This window comes from Nerophis ophidion, linkage group LG01, assembly GCF_033978795.1.
Source record: "Nerophis ophidion isolate RoL-2023_Sa linkage group LG01, RoL_Noph_v1.0, whole genome shotgun sequence".
Classification (NCBI taxonomy): Eukaryota; Metazoa; Chordata; class Actinopteri; order Syngnathiformes; family Syngnathidae; genus Nerophis; species Nerophis ophidion.
Genome location: NC_084611.1, coordinates 59,235,057 through 59,257,743, shown reverse-complemented (window position 1 = coordinate 59,257,743; position 22,687 = coordinate 59,235,057). Strand labels below are relative to the sequence as shown.

The 22,687-nt window shown below is 39.2% G+C and overlaps 1 protein-coding gene across 1 annotated transcript; it reads left to right on the top strand.

Annotated features, from left to right (window-relative positions):
* Window positions 1-1,765: 1,765 nt before the first annotated feature.
* LOC133557712 (aly/REF export factor 2-like) lies at window positions 1,766-14,895 on the top strand. Its single transcript, XM_061908424.1, has 6 exons — window positions 1,766-2,070; window positions 9,278-9,433; window positions 9,518-9,665; window positions 14,129-14,195; window positions 14,294-14,462; window positions 14,546-14,895. Exons 1-6 carry the CDS (start codon window positions 1,885-1,887, stop codon window positions 14,558-14,560), a joined length of 741 nt encoding a protein of 246 aa, XP_061764408.1. The 5' UTR covers window positions 1,766-1,884; the 3' UTR covers window positions 14,561-14,895.
* The last annotated feature ends 7,792 nt before the right edge of the window (window positions 14,896-22,687 follow it).

The window sequence follows — 22,687 nt, the reverse complement described above, 5'->3', positions numbered from 1 at the left end:
AAGAAGATTCAAAAAGCGGTAAATAATGTTCAAGACTGGGGGACGGCTTGGGGTTTAAGATTCTCTGTTGGAAAGACAAAAGTCATAAATTTTACGAAGAGGAAAGTACAAAACAAGATCCAAATAAAACTCTATGGAGAAAACATTGAAGAGGTACAAGTATTTAAATATTTAGGAATATGGTTTGATAAAAATATCAACTGGTCAACCCACATCAGCAAGATAGTGGAGAAAAGTAAAAAGGTGTTAAATATAATGAGGGCTTTGAGGGGTAAAGATTGGGGGGCTGATAGGTTGACATTGAAAACAATATATATCACTTTAATTCGATCTGTTATCGACTACGGATGCATTATTTATCAATCTGCTTCAAAAACTCTACTTGAGAAAATAGACCGGATCCAGTCGCAGGCGTTAAGATTATGTTGTGGAGCTACTAAATCTACTCCAGTGGCAGCATTACAAGTAGAAATGAATGAAAAACCTTTGGACATAAGGAGAGATCAACTCTCAGCAGTGTATTGGGCAAACTTAAAAGGATCCAAGCAAGGACATCCAACCCGTCAAGTGCTAATAAATTGCCAAGAAAAAGGGAAGAAAAAAATTAATAGTTTTGGCTGGATAATAGGAGATATATGTAAAAAAAACACAAATTGACAATATTAAAGTTAGCCCTACAGTACCAATTCCTGCAATACCACCGTGGATGTATGAAAACCCAAAGGTAGACATGCAGTTACTGAAGAATAGACATTTAAATAGTTACCAAATAGAACAACGGATTGAGGAAATGTTTTTTGATAATATTATGATATACACAGATGCATCAAAAACTTTAAATAGTAAAGTAGGAGCTGCTGCAGTTATCCCACAGAGAAATATAGTGTTGAATAAAAGAATTAGTGATAAACTATCTGTTTTTACGGGGGAATTGGTAGCAATTTATATGGCAGTTAACTGGACAGAGGAAAACAAAGCTAGGAAAGTAGTCGTGTGCTCGGACTCCAGCAGTGCATTGACGAGCATAAAAAACATAACATCAGAAACAAGACTAGATATGGTTTATGAAATAGTTCAGGCCATCTACAGAATAAATAAAGCGGGAGGTGTGGTAACATTTCTCTGGGTTCCTGCTCATGTAGGAGTTGAGGGAAATGAGTTAGCTGATAGGTACGCAAAACAAGCAACCACTAAAACAGAAGTAAACATGGAGATTAAGCACAGTAAAGAAGAAGTGAAGAACATAATTAAGATAGAACACAATAAAAAGTGGCAGGATAATTGGAATAAGGAAACAAAAGGTAGAGAGTTTTACAAAGTCCAGATGAAAGTAGGTGTAATGAGAGGAGGGGGTAGAAATAGGAAAGAAGAAGACATTATTACTAGAATGAGATTAGGCCATACATATCTAAATAGTTCACTAAAATTGATAGGCAAACATACTACAGGGCTGTGTGATTTTTGCCACCAGATAGAAAATGTTGACCATGTCTTAATACAATGTAGGAAATATAATAGAGAAAGAGAAATACTGGAAAGTAAGTTAGCAAAAGAAAATATTAGGTTAGAAGTGGGAGGTATATTAGGATTGCATTCAGAAAACATAGGGTATAAAGCAATATACACATATTTAAAAAACACTGGGTTAAGTAAAAGAATATAGAGTAGGGATCCACCTCGGTCCACACTCCATTACAGTAGGTGGCGGTAATGCACACCAGAAGGTTGCTTGCCAACCGCCATAAAAACAAAAGAAGAAGAAGAAGACTGCCTACGCATTTCCGCTAGCAAAACCCACGGCGCCACCGGTGGAACTCTGGCAAACGACTTGCAGTCCTCGGCCGGGTTACTTCATTGTTGTTTGAAAACAGCCGAAACGCCACCATGGTCGACAAAATGAGCATGTCCCTGGACGACATTATCAAAATGAACAACAAAGGAGGCCACGATAGTTCTTCGTACGGACCAAGTAAACGTTCCGGTTTAGCCGTTGGCTCCTCGAGGTCGACACGGAGTCGACCGAGTAATTTCAACCGCGGGAGAGGAAGCAGACCCGCACCATACAGCAGGGTATGTAACACTTCATATATTTACATACAGCAGGGTATGTAACACTTCATATATTTACATACAGCAGGGTATGTAACAATTCATGGATTTCCAGACAACACATGTCGAAATAAACGTGTCGTGAGTAATTGTACATAGAGCATCTTTTTTTCAGACCAATCGGTGGTGTTTCGGTCGCGCAAGTAATTGCCGGAGTTTAGTAGAGTTATAAGTTTTAGCAACAGGTCACATCTTTGTTAGTGTTCATTGTGCTTCCAAAATGGCTGCTCTATGTAGCTTTACGAGTAGCCGGTTAGAGAAGAAGGCCGTTTCTTTTGTTTGGTTTAATAATACACCAGTCCTCACCTTCACGATGTTATTAGTACAATACATTTTTAAGCTTGAGTTGCTAATAACCATAAAGTTTATATTGTTTTCTGTAGTTAACGTTTACCCATTAGCAGTCCGGGCTGTCGTAAAAAGTATTGCTGGGATGTTAGTGACGTCACTTCCGGCTCACGTCCTGCCCAATGAATACCAGTGGGTGGGCTGGGCGATATGGCCTTTTTTCAATATCTCGATATTTTTAGGCCATGTCACGATACAGGCTATATCTCTTGATATTTTGCCTTAGCCTTGAATTAACATTTGATGCATATAATCACACCAGTATGATGATGCAATGTGTCTACACTAAAACATTCTTGTTCATACTGCATTAATAGATGCTCATTTTAAAGGCCTACTGAAATGAGATTTTCTTATTTAAACGGGGATAGCAGGTCCATTCTATGTGTCATATTTGATCATTTTGTGATATTGCCATATTTTTGCTGAAAGGATTTAATAGAGAACATCCACGATAAAGATCGCAACTTTCGGTGCTAAGACAAAAGCCCTGCCTCTACCGGAAGCCGCAGATGATGACGTCGCAACTGTGGGGGCTCCTCACATATTCACATTGTTTGTAATGGGGGCCTCCAACAAAAAGTGCTATTCGGACCGAGAAAACAACAATTTCCCCATTAATTTGAGCGAGGATGAAAGATTTGTGTTTGAGGATATTGATAGCGACGGACTAGAAAAAGAAAAAAAAGTTAAAAATAACCAAACGCGATTGCATTGGGACGGATTCCGATGTTTTTAGAGACATTTACTAGGATAATTCTGGGAAATCCCTTATCTTTGTATTGTGTTGCTAGTGTTTTAGTGAGTTAAATAGTACCTGATAGTCGGAGGTGTACATCCACGGGTGGCTTGACGCCAATGTCTCAGGGGAGTCGACGGCAGCTTTATTAATGGCACAAGCTCAGCTTTTCTCCGGTAAGAAGCGACTTTTTACCACAATTTTCTGCTGGTTGACATTCCATCGTGATTCATGTTTGCTTGACAGAGCTCTGATCCATAGTAAAGTTTCACCTCCAGGAATTTTAAACAGGGAATCACCGTGTGTTTGTTTTTTCATTTCATTTTTATTTATCTCATTCATTGATGTGCATTTAGAACGATACCTAATTATATTACAATTATACAATTTAAATTCCCACAATCCTTGAGAAGGAGCGGGATGAAGAAAATATTATAATTTCCTGCCCCCTTTGACATAATACATTATCTTACTTCATGAATATCATTTAAGCCGACACATATATCCAAATGTAATGAAACAATCAAAAACAAAAAACATTAGAAAAACACAAGAAAAAGTGCAAAACTTCATAAAGTATAAACCAAACCAAGAAAATAATAGTAATAATATACACCTCACGGAATGATACAGAGCAAATACAAAACCAGACAAAAAATAAGTAAAATAATAAATAAAAAACCAAATGTAAACACTTATGGCTGTCCATATGATCTTATTGTTCTATCTTTATATATTTTTTTCAATTGGAATATATTTTTGCAGTTTTTTATCTCGTTGTAAATAGAATTCCACAGTTTTACCCCCACCACTGATGTACACATTTGTTTTAAAGTTGTCCTTGAATATTGTTGTTTGAAATGACCTTTTCTTCTATGCTCTGTATTCTCAGAAGTGATGACAAACATTTTTTGTGAATTTGCTGGTAATGTTTTACTTCTAGCCTTAAACATGACACACAATGTCTGTAGCTTTACTAGCTCCTGTAGTTTCAATAGTCCAGAGTTAATAAATAAAATGTTAGTGTGTTCTAAGTAATCTACTTTATGAATAATCCTTATAGCTCTTTTCTGTAATTGATACAATGCCTTTATGTTACTCTTATAAGTGTTCCCCCACACTTCCACACAGTAGCTGAAGGGAACTGGCTAAAGGCTAAAGCTTCCCAACTCCATCTTTCTACTGACTTCTCCAATATTAACTGAACAAATTGCAAAAGATTCAGCAACACAGATCTCCAAAATACTGTGTAATTATGCCGTTAAAGCAGACAATTTTTAGCTGTGTGTGTGTGCAGCGCTCATATTTCCTTAAACCCCGTGACGTCTTGCGTACACGTCATCTTTACACGACGTCTTCGAGACGAAACTCCTGGGAAATTTTAAATTGTAATTAAGTAAACTAAAAAGGCCGTATTGGCATGTGTTGCAATGTTAATATTTCATCATTGATATATAAACTACCAGACTGCGTGGTGGGTAGTAGTGGGTTTCAGTAGGCCTTTAGCAGTCCAGGCTGTCGTAAAAAGTATTGCTGGGATATTAGTGACGTCACTTCCGGCTCACGTCCCGCCCAATGAATACCAGTGGTGGTGGTGGTGGTGGGCTGGGCAATAAGGCCTTTTTTAATATCTTGATATTTTTAGGCCATGTCACGATACACGATATATCTCGATATTTTGCCTTAGCCTTGAATTAACACTTGATGCATATAATTACACCAGTATGATGATTCTATGGGTCTACATTAAAACATTCTTGTTCATACTGCATTAATATATGCTCATTTTAAAATGTCATCCTGAGAGGGAAACACAATTACCATGAATTGATTAACGTGGACCCCGACTTAAACAAATTCCATCCATCCATTTTCTACCGCTTATTCCCTTTGGGGTCGCGGTGGGCGCTGGTGCCTATCTCAGCTACAATCGGGCGGAAGGCAGGTACACCCTGGACAGGTCGCCACCTCATCGCAGGGTATACACAGATGGACAGACAACATTCACACACTAGGGCCAATTTAGTGTTGCCAATCAACCTATCCCCAGGTGTATGTCTTTGGAAGTGGGAGGAAGCCGGAGTACCCGGAGGGAACCCACGCATTCACGGGGAGGGCATGCAAACTCCACACAGAAAGATCCAGAGCCCGGGATTGAATCCCAGACTCTCAGGACCTTCGTATTGTGAGGCAGACGCACTAACCCCTCTCCCACCAAATTAAAAAACTTATTTGGGTGTTACCATTTAGTGGTCAGTTGTACGTAGTATGTACTGAAACTGTGCAATCTACTAACACAAGTTTCAATCAATCAAACAACTAAGTCAATTTACCAAAACTGTATTTATTAAACAGTTATTAAGCAGTGGCACAAACATTCATGTCATTTCAAAACAGAAAGTGCAAGATTGTCAGAGACATTTTAAAACAGGCAATGAGTGCACTTGTGTTCATGATGTCACTAAGATGACATCAAAACAACACTAAATTAAAGCGCACTTTTTGTACAGAACGCAACTACAAAAGTTTAAAACAAATAAAGTGCACTTTTGTGCATGATGTCACACAAGATATTTCAATAACTGTCAAATTAAAAATGAGCTGAATTATAGGAAATCAAATCGCTATGTGGTAGGTTACTGTGTATGTCATCTCCTTATGTTGTTTACTATTTTTTTCATCCGGTGTTGATCTGAAAATGGTTGACATGCGGAGTAAGCAATCTTCGTTCTCTAGCAGGTGTCTTTTCAAATGATGCTACATATTACCAGTAATTCTTCTTTTTGTAGCAACGCTTTTGCCCCACACTTGACAAATTACGGTTGTCTGTTGGACATATTCCCACTTGAAGCCAAACCACTGCCAGACGATGGACCCCGTGCTGTTTTTTGGGGGGATTAATTCTTCCTTCATTCGTTACCAGATTCGCACCTTCTTTCTCTGGCATTACCACTCTCACCACAGCTAAGGTACCCTTGCTGCTACCTCTCTGCTCCGTGAGGGCGAAAACGTATGTGACGTAAGTAAGAAGGTGTGCTTGCTGTCTGTGAGAAGGAGAGACAACAAAGAGTGGGAAACGCATGCAGTGTAATGCCAGCAGCTAAAAGTAACTGTGGGAGAACTTATACTTGAATATCACGATATAGTCATTTTCTATATTGCACAGAGACAAACCCGCAGTATATCGATATATCGCCCAGCCCTAGGTGGTGGTCAACTTAATTGTTTTCAATGGGTTCTGAGCGCCGTTTAGTCTTTCTCGAAGATGACATGCCCAATGCTTATGTTGTTTTCGGCAGTACGAACCGTTCAAATCGTGGACAGGATAAACGTTTCTTCAGAGCTCCTCAAGAGGTTATGAAAACGGGCAAAAAATTGCAAGATTTTTAAAAACGACGAGAAATGCATGCTGCTTAACAAATTTGTAGTTAGGATTTGTTTAAAATTCAATGCAAAATAACCTTAATGAGCATTATACCCTTTTATTTTAGATTAGATATAACTTTCCTTTGATCCCCGGTAAGGATGTAAGAATAGGAACACTTCATATCGAGGATATTGTGACCAAAATTATTAGTTATCATTCTGATCACATTATTCTTCAATCTGTTTAAACAGTAATTGGACACATGCTGAATGCTTTTAACCATTTTGTATCTGTAAAAAAAAATAGACACAGAAGAAACATCAAAAATTGTTCTTGCTTCTTAAGTGAAACATTTGTATTTTGTGTATTAATATGTTAATGTTCAGTTTAAATTGGTATAGGTCTTTGTGTTGTTTTTAATGATAAAGGCAAAACAAGTGTTGCACGTTAGGTTCACTTCTTGTTGTACACATCTCCATCACTGAGGGTATGTGTCATATTTCTCCTTGTATAAATCGATCACTCCCTTTTAAGAGAGCACAGCTTGTCGGTTCAATGAGCACAATTAAATAACTTAGACCCCGTTTACACTGCACCTCAAATGAGATTTTTTTGCCCTAAAGTGACACAAATTGTCACTTGACTAAACGCTAGCTAAATTAGCTGTAGATGATATCTTGTTCGATATGTTGCCTTCTCTTGCGTCATGTCTGCAAACATCAAGTCGCCCGTTTTCCTTCCTCCATCGTAGCAGTCTGTATTTTTTATTCAGTAGTAGTCGTCTCTTGTTTTACGGCAGGTGATGCATTCCCAAATAGCCAATTTTGTTATTTTAAAGGAGGGAAAAGTTATTTGGACCACAAACCAACCTACTCCATCCCACAGCCTGCAGAGTTGTGGCAGTAGGAGGGGTCCTGATACATTCTCTGCTCCATATGCGCGCAACCTGAAATATTTTACTTTCGTTTACACCGGTATGAAGAAACATTTACGTGTTTTTGAAAAGCCACTTTTTTAACCTTACAACTAGTAACCGGCATATTCCTAGCCGTGAGTTTATTGAAGTGTGGTAATTAGGGGTGTAACGTTGGGCTGGGCATTATGGCTGAAAACTGTATCATGATGAAAGTTTTTTATATATATTGATATCTATGATAATTGATATTTTTATGATTTATTTAAGCATGTCAATGAATACAGTAGTGCAATTTTCAATTTACCAATGGTGCGATTTATCAGTGTAGAAGTTGTTTGGTGGCCAGGAAGGATGAGTGCAGCTAAAGTGGTACAATAAATGCAGTCGATTTGAAGTTAGTTTCAGTTTTGAGACACTGAATGGCATTGGGGTATAAGCTATTGAACACTAGTGTAGTTTGGGAAGTTACTTCTTAAACTGGCACATTCAAAGTGTCAGGATGTTACCGCACCATCTGCATTAAAACCAACAAAACTATAGACATGTTTCTGTTATTGAGTTGATATGTCAAGATATCACAGTTTCTCTTCTCACTCCATGCCCAACCAATCTTGGTAGTTAAAACTGCTATGTGATTGGCTGTTAGCGGGTCCCTCTCATTGCTCAGTCACACTTCCTGTTTCCTGTTTGCTGGGTTCCCAGAGCGCAGGTGACTTTGCAACAAATCTTGCTTCATAATTTCTGTTTTCTTCAGAAACTCAAAAATATAAATATATTTTGAAACTCTTACCAAGTGCGTTTTGTATTGATAATGATTGTGTGTATCATGATGTATATTGATATCGTTTCATCCCAGCCCAAGCGATATCAAAATCTCACGGTATGAGATATTACTATATTATTGTGGTATATGTCAAAAAAAAGGATGCCTTAATGTGTAAAATCAAATGGCAAATATAATGCTCAAACGTTCAAACATGTATTTGTAAATGCAAATAATTGTGCAGAAACATTTACTGTTTCAAGCTAATATTTAAAAAAATAACTGATAGTTGATGTCTTAAAAGTGTCACTGTAAACATCCACTGATGTTAAGCTTTGCTGGTTTCATATATCTTTTCTGGGTGATGGTGTATGAGGTGGCGATATGTCCATTGTGTAGCCTGCCTTTTGCCCGAGTGCAGCTGGATAGGCTCACCGTCTCCCCGATGTGTAAAAAAATGTTTGTATTTTCATCTGTTTGCTGTGTGACTAGCTGGCTGTGTCGGCTTGAAAATTCTCAAAACAAAAGTGGCATGCTTTGCTTAGCAGAAAACAGACTTTCTTACCTCCAGCAAAGAGGCTATGTTTTCACCACGATTTGTTTCTCTGTTAGCAACATAACTTAGATGGAGATTGATGACATTTTAAGGAAATTTCCAAAAAACAATTCCTATTCCCTGATACGAACATTCAAAGTCTTCACAATAATGCCATCACACGTCAGGGCATTATTGTGAAGAGTTTGAATACCGCATTGTCTACAATGCTGTCACAGCCCTAGTGGTAATCAATCACAGTTTTACAATAATTAAAATTTGAAATGGAAATACTAACCATCGGGTATCTTACCATTGTTTATTATTATTACTGGTACTCTTTAAATTTCACATCATTTGCAGAACACTAAAGTAGCTTTGTTATTCAAATGTGGTCTTTTCCCAGCTTTTATTTTATAATCTTTGTTCATTTATGGACTGTATTGCAGGTTGAAGATTCTGTGGTGTTTAAAGGAACTTTGTCTGTTTCTCTTTCCCAGCCCAGAGAGTTGCCAGACAAATGGCAGCACGACATGTTTGAGGAGCACATTGGTGAGCACAGAGGTCAAAGTGCAGGAGAAGACAGAGGTACGGAATATAGTGCTAAGCTGCTCATTTCCAATCTTGATTTCGGAGTGTCAGATATGGATATCAAGGTAATTCTCCAAACCAATAAACCAAACCAATAAACTCCTCAATGGTGTGGTACACAATGACTGACACTTGACCTCTCTTCCCAGGAGCTGTTTGAAGACTTTGGACCACTGAGGAAAGTATCGGTACACTATGACAGGTCCGGTCGCAGCAAAGGAAGTGCAGATATTTACTTTGAACAGACGGCGGATGCAGTCAAAGCCATGAAGCACTATAATGGTGTCCCTCTTGATGGTGAGGATTTAGCTTTCTTACCAAAGTTTTAGCCCAACAAAAATGACTGAAGAGAGACAAATCATAAATTAGAGAGGGAATGCAAAGGTGGCTTGTAAACACCCTGGAGGAGTCATATTCATACCAGAATATAAAATGTTGTGTTTCAATTTGTGCATATCTGTACATATCGGGTACTTAGTATTTTGAGTGCATTGGTCTCCCAAATAGCAAGTTTGTGGTGATGTATCCTAACCGCCTCAGTCATTTCCGTGGCTTTATGCAGCAAGAAAAGGGACAAACTGGAGTAGTTGAAATTCACAATTAAAAGGGAGAGAAGGGGTGTAACGATTGATCGATACATCAATTCATCTATTTGTATTCATAAATTTCAAGTATATTGATCTGTGCTGGGCATGTTTTCCTTCCAACAGATGGGTATCTATTAGGGGTGTAACGGTACACAAAAATTTCGGTTTGGTACGTACCTTGGTTTAGAGGTCACGGTTCGGTTCATTTTCGGTACAGTAAGGAATCAACAAAATATAAATTTTTTGGTTATTTATTTACCAAATTTGTAAACAATGGCTTTATCCTTTTAACATTGGGAACACTATAATAATTCTGCCCACGTTAATCCACATTAAACTGCCTCAAGGTGTTGCTTTGATTAAATAAAATGAAAAAACCTTTCTTCTACATATAAAAAGTTTAACATTGAACAGTTTCCATTGAAACTGTTTAATGTCAACTCATCATGCTTAATTTATTACAGCATTTGGGAAGCCTGTAGTTGACTTTTATTATGTAAATGTTGTATTTTTATCAACATGTGATAGCAGGGACCCTGCTATTCAAAACTAGGCTGCTACATTACTAATGATTCATGTAACTATAGCTGAAAAAATAGTACAATTGCATAGGAGAGACTATTCATCCCTAAACACAATGGAGTTCAATGAAATAACACACAGACAGGGGTTTGCTGCCCCTAAAATACGCACGCACACACACAGAAAAATGAGCTAACGTTACGCTAAAAGCTAATTAGCCTTCATCTCAAGCCTATACTGTGAGCGAGCTGAGCTGCAGTTCAAGTTTCTAGAAGGTCAACGTGCTCATAGTGATGTTTGTAATAGTTGTGACTGGGAAGTGTTTAGTATAATTTGGGTAGAGTCCGCTCCTCCCCTGCTAGACGAATATCTGCTCGACGCTAAAGCATTGACTACATCGCTCTGAATACGCACTGCTGATTGGCTTTGTATGTAACCAATCAGATGGTTGTGTGGGCGGGACAATGAGGCAGAGACAGAGACAGAAAGCAGAGCAGCTTGTGAAGAGTTCTGCTTCCGAACCGAAACCCCCGTACCGAAACGGTTCGATACAAATATACGTACCGTTACACCCTTAGTATATATCCAATATCGTTTTAAAAGGGATAGATTTTATCGATATTTAAAAGGGATAGATTTTATCGATACTATAAAAAGGAAAACATTGGATTCAAGAACGGCGCACTATATGAAGTTTAGCAGTTTTACAAATGAAAATGTTAAACGTCAACTTTATTTTCTCTGTCTGTGGTGTCATCAAAACAAAAATATATACTTTGGTCGAGAAAGCTCGTAACAAACGGCAAAAGACAAGTGTAATTTCTGTGACATTTGTGTCTTTAAGAGGTGGTGCTGTTGTGTGTGACGTGTGCGAGTGCGGCAGTGAACGGAGTTGCATGCGAGTTTGGACGTCTTGTGTGTAGAGCAGTGCATTTTAAATAGCAGGGCGGGCCCTGGGGGGGCGCGGTGCGATGCCGGGGGGCATGGGAACAAGGCTTTGTTTAGCAGTACCAGAATACAATGCCGCGTATGTTGCATTTGGCTTCACTGTAACCACGGTGGGAGACTAGGTAAGAGCGGTGCTTTGTTTCCTTTTAATGATGTTTGCTTACAATGTTATGCTGAGGTATATTCATAACAATTTGTATGGACAAATTATACTATTTACAGTTGTGATCAAAATTATTCAACCCCCACACAATTTTGGTGTTTTAGCAAGTTGGACATTTATTCCGTATTTTGTGTATAGTCATATCAAATAAAGATGTGTCAAATAGACACATGCAACTTAAAATGTAACATTATATTTTGTAAAATTTCTCTTAATATCTCATTGACAAAATTATTCAACCCCTTGAAGAACATACCTCTTAAGAACAGAATTTGAATAAGGTATTTTCAATCAGGTGTTGAAAACACCTGTAGATGTGATTAGAACCATAACGAGCAACAATTAAACTGATTGAAAAAGACTGTGACGCTCAGCTTCTTGTAGATGGTCAATGGTGTATTTGCAACATGGTGAAGTCCATGTTGCAAATACAGTGGTCAAAGAAGTCAATAGAGGAGGTAATTTCTCTTCATAAGAAAGGATATGGATATAAGAAAATAGCAAAGACATTACACATTCCAAGAGACACAGTTGGGAGCATAATTCGCAAGTTTAAAGCTAAAGGCACAGTGGAAACACTACCTGGGCGTGGTAGAAAGAGGATGCTGTGTGCAATTGCTGTCCGGTATTTGAAGCGTACAGTGGTGAAAACCCCCCGGGTAACAGCTGAGGAACTACAACAGGACATTGCAGGGGGGGGAACGCAGGTTTCGTCCCAGACAATAAGGCGCGAACTACGAGATGAAGGCCTCCATGCCAGAACTCCCAGGCGCACCCCACTTCTGACTACCAGGCACAATAAAAATAGACTGCAGTATGCCAAAAATTATCTGGACAAACCCCAAAGGTTTTGGGAAACTGTTTTATGGAGTGATGAGACAAAACTGGAACTATTTGGGCCTATGAATCAACGTTATGTCTGGAGGAGAAAAAATAAAGCTTACAAAGAGAAGAACACCTTGCCCACTGTTAAGCATGGTGGGGGGTCAATCATGCTCTGGGGCTGTTTCTCTGCCTCAGGTACCGGAAATCTCCAGTGCGTTCAAGGCATTATGAATTCTATTTCCTACCAGGATATATTAGCTGCAAATGTCATGAAGTCAGTGACGAAGCTGAGGCTTGGGAGATGTTGGACCTTCCAACAGGACAACGATCCCAAGCATACCTCCAAATCAACATCAGAGTGGTTGCAGAAGAAGAGCTGGGAGACTCTGGAGTGGCCTTCACAGTCGCCAGACCTAAATCCTATAGAAAACCTGTGGTGGGACTTGAAGAAAGTAGTTGCAGCACGCAAGCCCAAGAATATGAATGAACTGGAGGCCTTTGCCCAAGAGGAATGGGCTAAAATACCTTTAGATCGTTGCAAGGAGCTTGTGTCCGGTTATGTATCACGTTTGAAGGATGTAATTACTGCCAAAGGGTGTTCTACTAAGTACTAAAGATGCATGTAATTACAGGGTTGAATAATTTTGTCAATGAGATATTAAGAAAATTGTCCTTTTTTGGTATTTTGTAAAATACAGTGTTACAATTTAAGTTGCATTTGTCTATTTGACACATCTTTTTTTGATATGACTATAAACAAAATACGGAATAAATGTCCAACTTGCTAAAACACCAAAATTGTGTGGGGGTTGAATAATTTTGATCACAACTGTATAGTAAAAGTGGACAGAGAGGGGGCTTAACAGAAAATAATTTAGAAGCACTGGTGTAGTATGTCTAAACATGAATTGTGGCAAACAGCAGGTCTTGTATAAAGTGTTTTGACTCCCCGAGTTTGTTACTGCTTATTAAGGAAGTGTCTCAGAAGTGTATCCCTAACTGTGTCTTTCCTTCTCCATTTCAAAGGTCTACTGTCAAAATGTTTGTTACTGTACTTTTATTGAAAATTGCTTGAATGTTTAAAATGTGAGCAGAAAATGTTTCCTCTTGTCAATTCAACCTAAAGTGTTGGTTGTGCTTTATTGGTTAATAATCATTTTTATTTGCCTGTTTGTGTCCGTAATTCATTCTTACGTAATTCGGTTTCATGAAATAAAAGGAATGTAGGAAACTTCACCTCCAGCGTCCATCCATCCATCCATTTTCTACCGCTTACTCCCTTTGGGTTCGCGGGGGGCGCTGGTGCCTATCTCAGCTACAATCGGGTGGAAGGCGGAGTACACCCTGGACAAGTCGCCACATCATCGCTGGGTCAACACAGATAGACAGACAACATTCACACTCACATTCACACACTAGGGGCCAGTATCCAGTATTTATTTCACATCCACACTGTTTGATTTTTTTGGGGGGTGGATAAAAAGTTAGGGAATCAATTTCACCTCACTGCATCGTTTCTGTTCGTATCATTTTAAAATAATATCGTACCAGCAACCACACATTTTGATTAAATTTAATTGTTGTTAAAATGTTTAGAGGTGGAGGAATGAGCTTGTGTGTCATATGGTGTCCTTTCTTCCATAAACCAAGCTTCACAATATCATGACGCATACAAATGTACTGAAAGTCCTTCACTCTCATTTGAACCCTTCCAGGCCGACCGATGAAAATCATACAGGCGACTGCAGACGTTGAACCACAAAGGCGACCATCGATGCAGAGGTTGGTGTTGTATACTTACTGATGAACGAGTGGATCCTGTTCTTCATACCTGTTCATTATTTGTAAGATGCTTTTTGCTGTGACCATCATTCCAACAGAGGCTTTGACAGGAGCAGACTCGGCCAACCCGTGTTTGAAAGAAGCGAAAGGACATCAGGGGGAAGCAGTAGAGGCTCAAGAGGATTTGTAAGAGGCAGAGGAAGAGGGAACAGACCCCAGCTATCTGCTGAAGAGTTAGATGCCCAGTTAGATGCTTACAATGCCATGGTATTATTTTTGTTTGCCCGGTAGTTTCCTCTACCGACTACTATCAAGTCTCACTACTAATTTGATTTCTTTTTCATCCACAGGCAAATAACAGCTAAAGAACCACGCATTACCTTCTTGAATTTGTTTCCATTATGGTGAATTTTCATTTATGTTCAGAAGCCATTATGTGATATGCTACCATGTGTTTTTAGATATTTTACAGTGTCTTCATGTTTATGTTGCAGTTTTTTCAGGTTAGAGGCCACCAGTTTCTCTGTATGTAAATTTAAAATTAGTGGTTTCTTTATTTCTCTTTTTTGAATTAAGTTTGAATTTTGATTATGTGCTTTAATGCCCTTTTATGTTGGAATTTTTCTTCAATTCTATCACTTGTACTGTACACTTGATATGTAAATAGTGCAGGGTTTTGTACATAAAATACTCACTAGAAGTGTTTTGTATTGGTTCATTTGGAAATTATAGAAGGTGAAAAAAAACAACTAAGGCCATTGTCTACACAAACTCGGATATTTAAAATATGCTAGTTTTTCTTTGCGTTTTGGCCACTTATTCCTGCTTAAAGGCCTACTGAAATGAGATTTTCTTATTTAAACTGGGATAGCAGGTCCATTCTATGTGTCATACTTGATCATTTCGCGATATTGCCATATTTTTGCTGAAAGGATTTAGTAGAGAACAACCACGATAAAGTTCGCAACATTAGGTGCTAAGAGAAATGCCCTGACTACCGGAAGTCGCAGACGATGACGTCACCGGTGTGATGGCTCCTCACATATTCACATTGTTTATAATGGGAGCCTCCAACAAAAAGTGCTATTGGGACCGAGAAAACGACAATTTCCCCATTAATTTGAGCGAGGATGAAAGATTCGTGTTTGAAGATATTGATAGCGACGGACTAGAAAAGAAAAAAAACGCGATTGCAATCGCGTTGCATTGAGACGGATTCCAATGTTTTTAGAGACATTTACTAGGATAATTCTGGGAAATCCCTTATCTTTCTATTGTGTTGCTAGTGTTTTAGTGAGTTTAACAGTACCTGATAGTCGGAAGTGTACGTCCATGGCCGGGTGTTGACGCTCAGTGTCTCGGAGAAGTCGACGGCAGCTTTATGGACGGCGCAAGCTCAGCTGATCTCCGGTAAGTGGCAACTTTTTAACCACAATTTTCTCACCGAAACCTGCTTATTGATCAAATAAGCCTAGGAAAGTTTCAACTATGTGAATTTTAAACAAGGAATTACCGTGTGTTTGTGTGGCTAAAGGCTAAAGCTTCCCAACTCCAATGTTCTACTTTGACTTCTCCAATATTAATTGAACAAATTGCAAAAGATTCAGCAACACAGATGTTCAAAATACTGTGTAATTATGCCGTTAAAGCAGACGACATTTAGCTGTGTGTGTGTGTGCAGCGCTCCTATTCTTAACAGCCCGTGACGTCACGCGTACACGTCGTCATTACACGACGTTTTCAAGAAAAAAGTCCCGGGAAATTCAAAATTGCAATTTAGTAAACTAAAAAGGCCGAATTGGCATGTGTTGCAATGTTACTATTTAATCATTGATATATAAACTATCCGACTGCGTGGTGGGTAGTAGTGGGTTTCAGTAGTTCTTTAAATGTATGTTTTTGTCCTTAAAAGAGCTTTTGGGAAAGTCCAACTTCAATGGTTGGGTAAAACAAAACATTTTTGGTGTGTCTTAAGACACATAATGTCATCCATCCATCCATTTTCTACCGCTTGTCCCTTTTGGGGTCGCGGGGAGAGAAAGATTCGGGCAGAAAGCGTCATACACCCTGGACAAGTCGCCACCTCATCGCAGAGCCAACACAGATGGACAACATTCACACACTAGGGTCAATTTAGTGTTGCCAATCAACCTATCCCCAGATGCATGTCTTTGGAGGTGGGACGAAGCCGGTGTGTGTTTTTTAAAATTATATTTAAAAACATCCATCCATCCATCCATTTTCTACCGCTTATTCCCTTTCGGGGTCGCGGGGGGCGCTGGCGCCTATACCAACATGAAGTTATTAAGACTTACAAGTGCTAATGGGTGATTAAACATGTTTCCAGGGGGCTATATAGGTTCTTAGTTTATGAAGATGGTATAAAAGTCATTTTCCATCTAATTTTCACAGAGTTGAAATGATGCCGTGCCTGTGGACAAAATTTGCATGGCCTTTTTTGTGTGGACAGACCTTGTTTTGAAATTTCACTCGGCTGAATGGAGATATGTGCCTTTCCAGAAATATCTGTGTGGATGTAACTCAAGTCCAGCCCAGAGATACCTCTCAATTGCTTTGTTTTTATTATGACAGCTCAACACTAAAAACATTAAATACATCCTGCAAATTAAGACCTCTAAGGATACATTTGACACATTCATAAAATAATCAAAACGATTCGTCTCATTTATTGGTGACATGATTTGGAAATTCGTAGATTTTACTGGTAAATATTTTCTAGTGCGAAAATGCAAACCCCGTTTCCATATGAGTTGGGAAATTGTGTTGGATGTAAATATAAATGGAATACAATGATTTGCAAATCCTTTTCAACCCATATTCAATTGAATGCACTACAAAGACAAAATATTTGATGTTCAAACTCATGAACTTTATTTTTTTTTTGCAAATAATTATCTCAGAATTTCATGGCTGCAACATGTGCCAAAGTAGTTGGGAAAGGACATGTTCACCACTGTGTTACTTCACCTTTTCTTTTAACAACACTCAATAAACATTTGGGAACTCAGGAAACTAATTGTTGAAGCTTTGAAAGTGGAATTCTTTACCATTCTAGCTTGATGTACCGGTTGAGTTCAACAGTCCGGGTTCTTGTTGTCGTATTTTACGCTTCATAATGCGCCACACATTTTTGATGGGAGACATGTCTGGACTGCGGGCGGGCCAGGAAAGTACCCGCACTCTTTTCATTGTTTTGCTGAAATAAGCAAGGGCGTCCATGATAACGTTGCTTGGATGACAATATTTGTTGCTCCAAAACTTGTATGGACCATTCAGCATTAATGGTGCCTTCACAGATGTGTAAGTTACCCATGCTTTGGGCACTAATACACCCCCATTCCATCACAGATGCTGGCTTTTGAACTTTGCGCCCAAAACAATCCGGATGGTTATGTTCCTCTTTGTTCCGGAGGACACCACGTCCACAGTTTCCAAATATAATTTGAAAAGTGGACTCGTCAGACCACAGAAAACTTTTCCACTTTGCATCAGTCCATCTTAGATGAGCTCGGGCCCAGCCATTCCTGGGTGTTGTTGATAAATGGCTTTCGCTTTGCATAGTAGTTTTGAATTGCACTTACAGATGTAGCGGCCAGCTGTAGTTACTGAAAGTGGTTTTATGAAGTGTTCCTAAGCCCAAGCGGTGATATCCTTTACACACTGATGTCGGTTTTTGATGCAGTACCGCTTGAGGGATCAAAGGTCCGTAATATCATCGCTTACGTGCAGTGATTTCTCCAGATTCTCTGAACCTTTTGATGATTTTACAGACCGTAGATGGTAAAATCCCTAAATTCTTTGCAATAGCTTGTTGAGAAATATTGTTCCAAAACTGTTCGACAATTTGCTTACATATTGGTGACCATCGCCCCATCCTTGTTTGTGAATTACTTTGCATTTCATGGAAGCTGCTTTTATACCCAATCATGGCACCCAACTGTTCCCAATTTTCCTGCACACCCGTGGGATGTTCCAAATAAGTGTTTGATGAGCATTCCTCAACTTTATCAGTATTTATTGCCACCTCTCCTAACTTCTTTGTCACGTGTACATCACATCAAATATTAAAGTTAATGATTATTGGCCATCAGTTTGAACATCAAATATGTTGTCTTTGTAGCATTTTCAACTGAATATGGGTTGAAAATGATTTGCAAATCATTGTATTACGTTTATATTTAGAGGTAACACAATTTCCCAACTCATATGGAAACGGGGTTTGTATATCAGTATCACATTATAGGGTTCTTGTATTTTGGTGGCTTATACAGTGTATAAGCCACAGTATGTATGGGTATGGGTATATATGGGTAATAATAACCCATTCCAGTATTGTGCAGGTCTATAGTTTTATTTCTTGAATGTTTCCCCACTGTATTTCCACTATACACAATGTTGTATACAGGTCACGAGAAACTGATGCAGAAAGTATTTAGTTGCACAAACCTGTGTAAAGTTGAACCTGCGTGGTGAAGTCACTACTCTACTGACTGTGTTCAAGGCAGTAATGAGTCATGATCCAGCCCAGGAGGTCACAACTAAACATGTTGCTATCCAACCATAGTCAACGTAAAGTATAATATAGTACTCGATGAGCTCTGGAGAGCATTGGTGTATGATGTGCACATGCTGTAATAGAGCCAGTAGTAACAAAATTGTATTTGGCATGATTGCTAAAATGTTTTTAATTGATCAAATAAGCCTATAGTGGAGGAGTTCAAGTACCACAGAGTCTTGTTCACGAGTGAGGGAAGAGTGGATCGTGAAGGCAACAGGCGGATTGGTGTCGCGTCTTCAGTAATGCGGACGCTGTATCGATCTGTTGTGGTGAAGAAGGACCTGAGCCGGAAGGCAAAGCTCTCAATTTACCAGTCGATCTATATTCCCATTCTCATTTATGGTCATGAGCTTTGGGTTATGACCGAAAGGACAAGATCACAGGTACAAGCGGCCGAAATGAGCTTCCTCCACTGGATGGCGGGGCTCTTCCTAAGAGATAGGGTGAGAAGCTCTGTCATCTGGGAGGAAATTAAAGTAAAGCCGGTGCTCCTCCACATCGAGAGGAGCCAGATGAGGTGGTTCGGGCATCTGGTCAGGATGCCACCAGAACGATTCCCTAGGGAGGTGTTTCGGGCACGGGGAAGACCCAAGACATGTTGGGAAGACAATGTCTCCGGGCTGGCCTGGGAACGTCTTGGGATCCACCGGGAGGAGGTGGACAAAGTGGCTGGGGATAGGGAAGTCTGGGCTTCTCTGCTTAGGCTGCTGCCCCCGCGACCTAACCTCGGATAAGCGGAAGAAGATGGATGGAAGCCTATAGTTTAATTTATCAAAAGTATATACACATAATAAAACAAGTTAAAAATGCATGATCATAAGAAGAGCGGAAGAGCGGTTAGTGCGTTTGCCCCACAATACAAAGGTCCTGAGTAGTCCTCGGTTCAATCCCGGGCTCAGGATCTTTCTGTGTGGAGTTTGCATGTCCTCTCAGTGACTGCGTGGCTTCATGCACCTGGGGATAGATTGATTGGCAACACTAAATTGGCCATAGTGTGTGAATGTGAGTGTGAATGTTGTCTGTCTATCTGTGTTGGCCCTGTGATGAGGGGCGACTTGTCCAGAGTGTACCCCGCCATCCGCCCGATTGTAGCTGAGATAGGCACCAGCGCCCCCCGCGACTCCAATGATGATCATAACTAATAATAACTTAGATTTATATTGCGCTTTTCTAGACACTCAAAGCGCTCACAGAGAAGTGGTACTCAACATTCATTCATACCTGGTGGTGGTAAGCTACATCAGTAGCCACAGCTGCCCTGGGGTAGACTGACAGAAGTTTGGCTGCCACCTTGCACCTATGGCACCTCCGACCGCCACCTATCATTCATTCATCAGTGCGAGCGGCACCGGGGGCAAAGGGTGAAGTGTTCTGCCCAAGTAAATAACGGTAGCGATATTTTGGATGTCACTGGTGGGAAGCGAACCTGCAACCCTCAGGTTTCTGGCCGGCCACTCTACCCACTACGCCATGCCGCCCCATAATTGGCATTGGTTATTTACTTCCTGTATTTAAGTGTCACCCTTTGTCGTAAGGCAAGTGAAACTACCGGTTATAGATTTGAATTAATGAAAAAAAGTGAATAAATAAAATAATAAATAAGTAAATAGGAGGTAATGAATTGACACATTGTAATATCTTCAATTAAAAATATGTTTGACAAATGTATTTATTGTCAAATATATGACTATAAATACAACATCCATCCATTTATTATTTCCTACCGCTTCTCCCTTTTGGGGTCGCAGGGGGTCGCTGGTGCCTATATCAGCTACAATCGGGCGTAAGGCGGTGTACACTCTGGACAAGTCGCCACCTCATCGCAGGGCCAACACAGATAGACAGACAACATTCACACTCACATTCACACACTAGGGCCAATTTAGTGTTGCCAATCAACCTATCCCCAGGTGCATGTCTTTGGAAGTGGGAGGAAGCCGGAGTACCCGGAGGGAACCCATGCAGTCACAGGGAGGATATGCAAACTCCACACAGAAAGATCCAGAGCCCGGGATTGAACTCAGGACTATCAGGACCTTCGTATTGTGAGGCAGATGCACTATAACCCCTGTTTCACCATGCTGCCCAATAAAAAGCATAAAAACAAAATATGTCAGGGGTTGCTTAATTCATAAATGAATGGTGATTATGGAGTTTTAGGCAATAATGTATTAATCAGGGGTCACCAACGCGGTGCCCGCGGGCACCAGGTAGCCCGTAAGGACCAGATGAGTAGCCCGCTGGCCTGTTCCCAAAAATAGCTCAAATAGCAGCACTTACCAGTGAGCTGCCTCTATTTTTCAAAATGTATTTATTTACTTGCAAGCTGGCCTTGCTTTGCTCGACATTTTTAATTCTAAGAGAGACAAAACTCAAATAAAATTTTTATTTTAAAGACTTGGTCTTCACTTGTTTAAATAAATGCATTTATGTTTTTACTTTGCTTTTCATAATTTTCAGAAAGACCATTTTAGAGTAAAAATACAACCTTAAAAGTGATTATAGGATTTTACCTTTTAGATTCCTTCATTTTCTTTCCTGACAATTTAAATCAATGTTCAAGTAAATTTATTTTTTTTATTGTAAAGAACGATAAATACATTTTAATTTAATTATTCATTTTATCTTCTGTTTTTTCGACAAATATTTGTGAAATATTTCTTCAAAGTTATTATGATTAAAATGAAAAAAATATATTCTGGCAAATCTAGAAAATCTTTAGAATCAAATTTAAATTTTATTTCAAATTCTTTTGAATTTCTTTTAAAAATTTTGTTCTGGAAAATCTAGAAGATTTGTCTTTGTTAGAAATATAGCTTGGTCCAATTTGTTATATATTCTAACAAAGTGCAGATTGGATTTGAACCTATTTAAAACATGTCATCAAAATTCTACCATGAATTGATTAACGTGGACCCCGACTTAATCAAGTTGAAAAACTTATTCGGGTGTTACCATTTAGTGGTCAATTGTACGGAATATGTACTGTACTGTGCAATCTACTAATAAAAGTATCAATCAATCAAAATTAATCTTAATCAGGAAAAATTACTAATGCCATCCATCCATCCATTTTCTACCGCTTATTCCCTTTCGGGGTCACGGGGGGCGCTGGCGCCTATCTCAGCTACAATCGGGCGGAAGGCGGGGTACACCCTGGACAAGTCGCCACCTCATCGCAGGGCCAACACAGATAGACAGACAACATTCACACTAACATTCACACACTAGGGCCAATTTAGTGTTGCCAATCAACCTATCCCCAGGTGCATGTCTTTGGAAGTGGGAGGAAGCCGGAGTACCCGGAGGGAACCCACGCATTCACGGGGAGAACATGCAAACTCCACACAGAAAGATCCCGAGCCTGGATTTGAACCCAGGACTGTAGGACCTTCGTATTGTGAGGCAGACGCACTAACCCCTCTTCCACCGTGATGCTCCATAAATTCTTTTTAAAATGTTTCAAAAACATTAAAATTAGCTAGTTTTTGTCTTGTTTTTTTCGGTTGAATTTTGAATTTTAAAGAGTCGATAATGAAGATAAACTATGTTTCAAATTTTAATTTTAATTTTTTCCTGTTTTCTCCTCTTTCAAACCGTTCAATTAAGTGTTTTTTTTTTCATCATTTATTCTCTACAAAAAACCTTTCGTAAAAGGAAAAACATATACGACGGAGTGACGGACAGAAATAACCTTTTTTTTTTATATATACATAGATTTATTTATTAAAGGTAAATTGAGCAAATTGGCTATTTCTGGTCATGTATTTAAGTCTGTATTAAACGGGTAGCCCTTTGCATTAATCAGTACCCAAGAAGTAGCTCTTGGTTTCAAAAAGGTTGGTGACCCCTGGTATTAATCATGCTCAATCAATATAAATAATACTTGATATTGTTAAAAAGGGAAATAGTT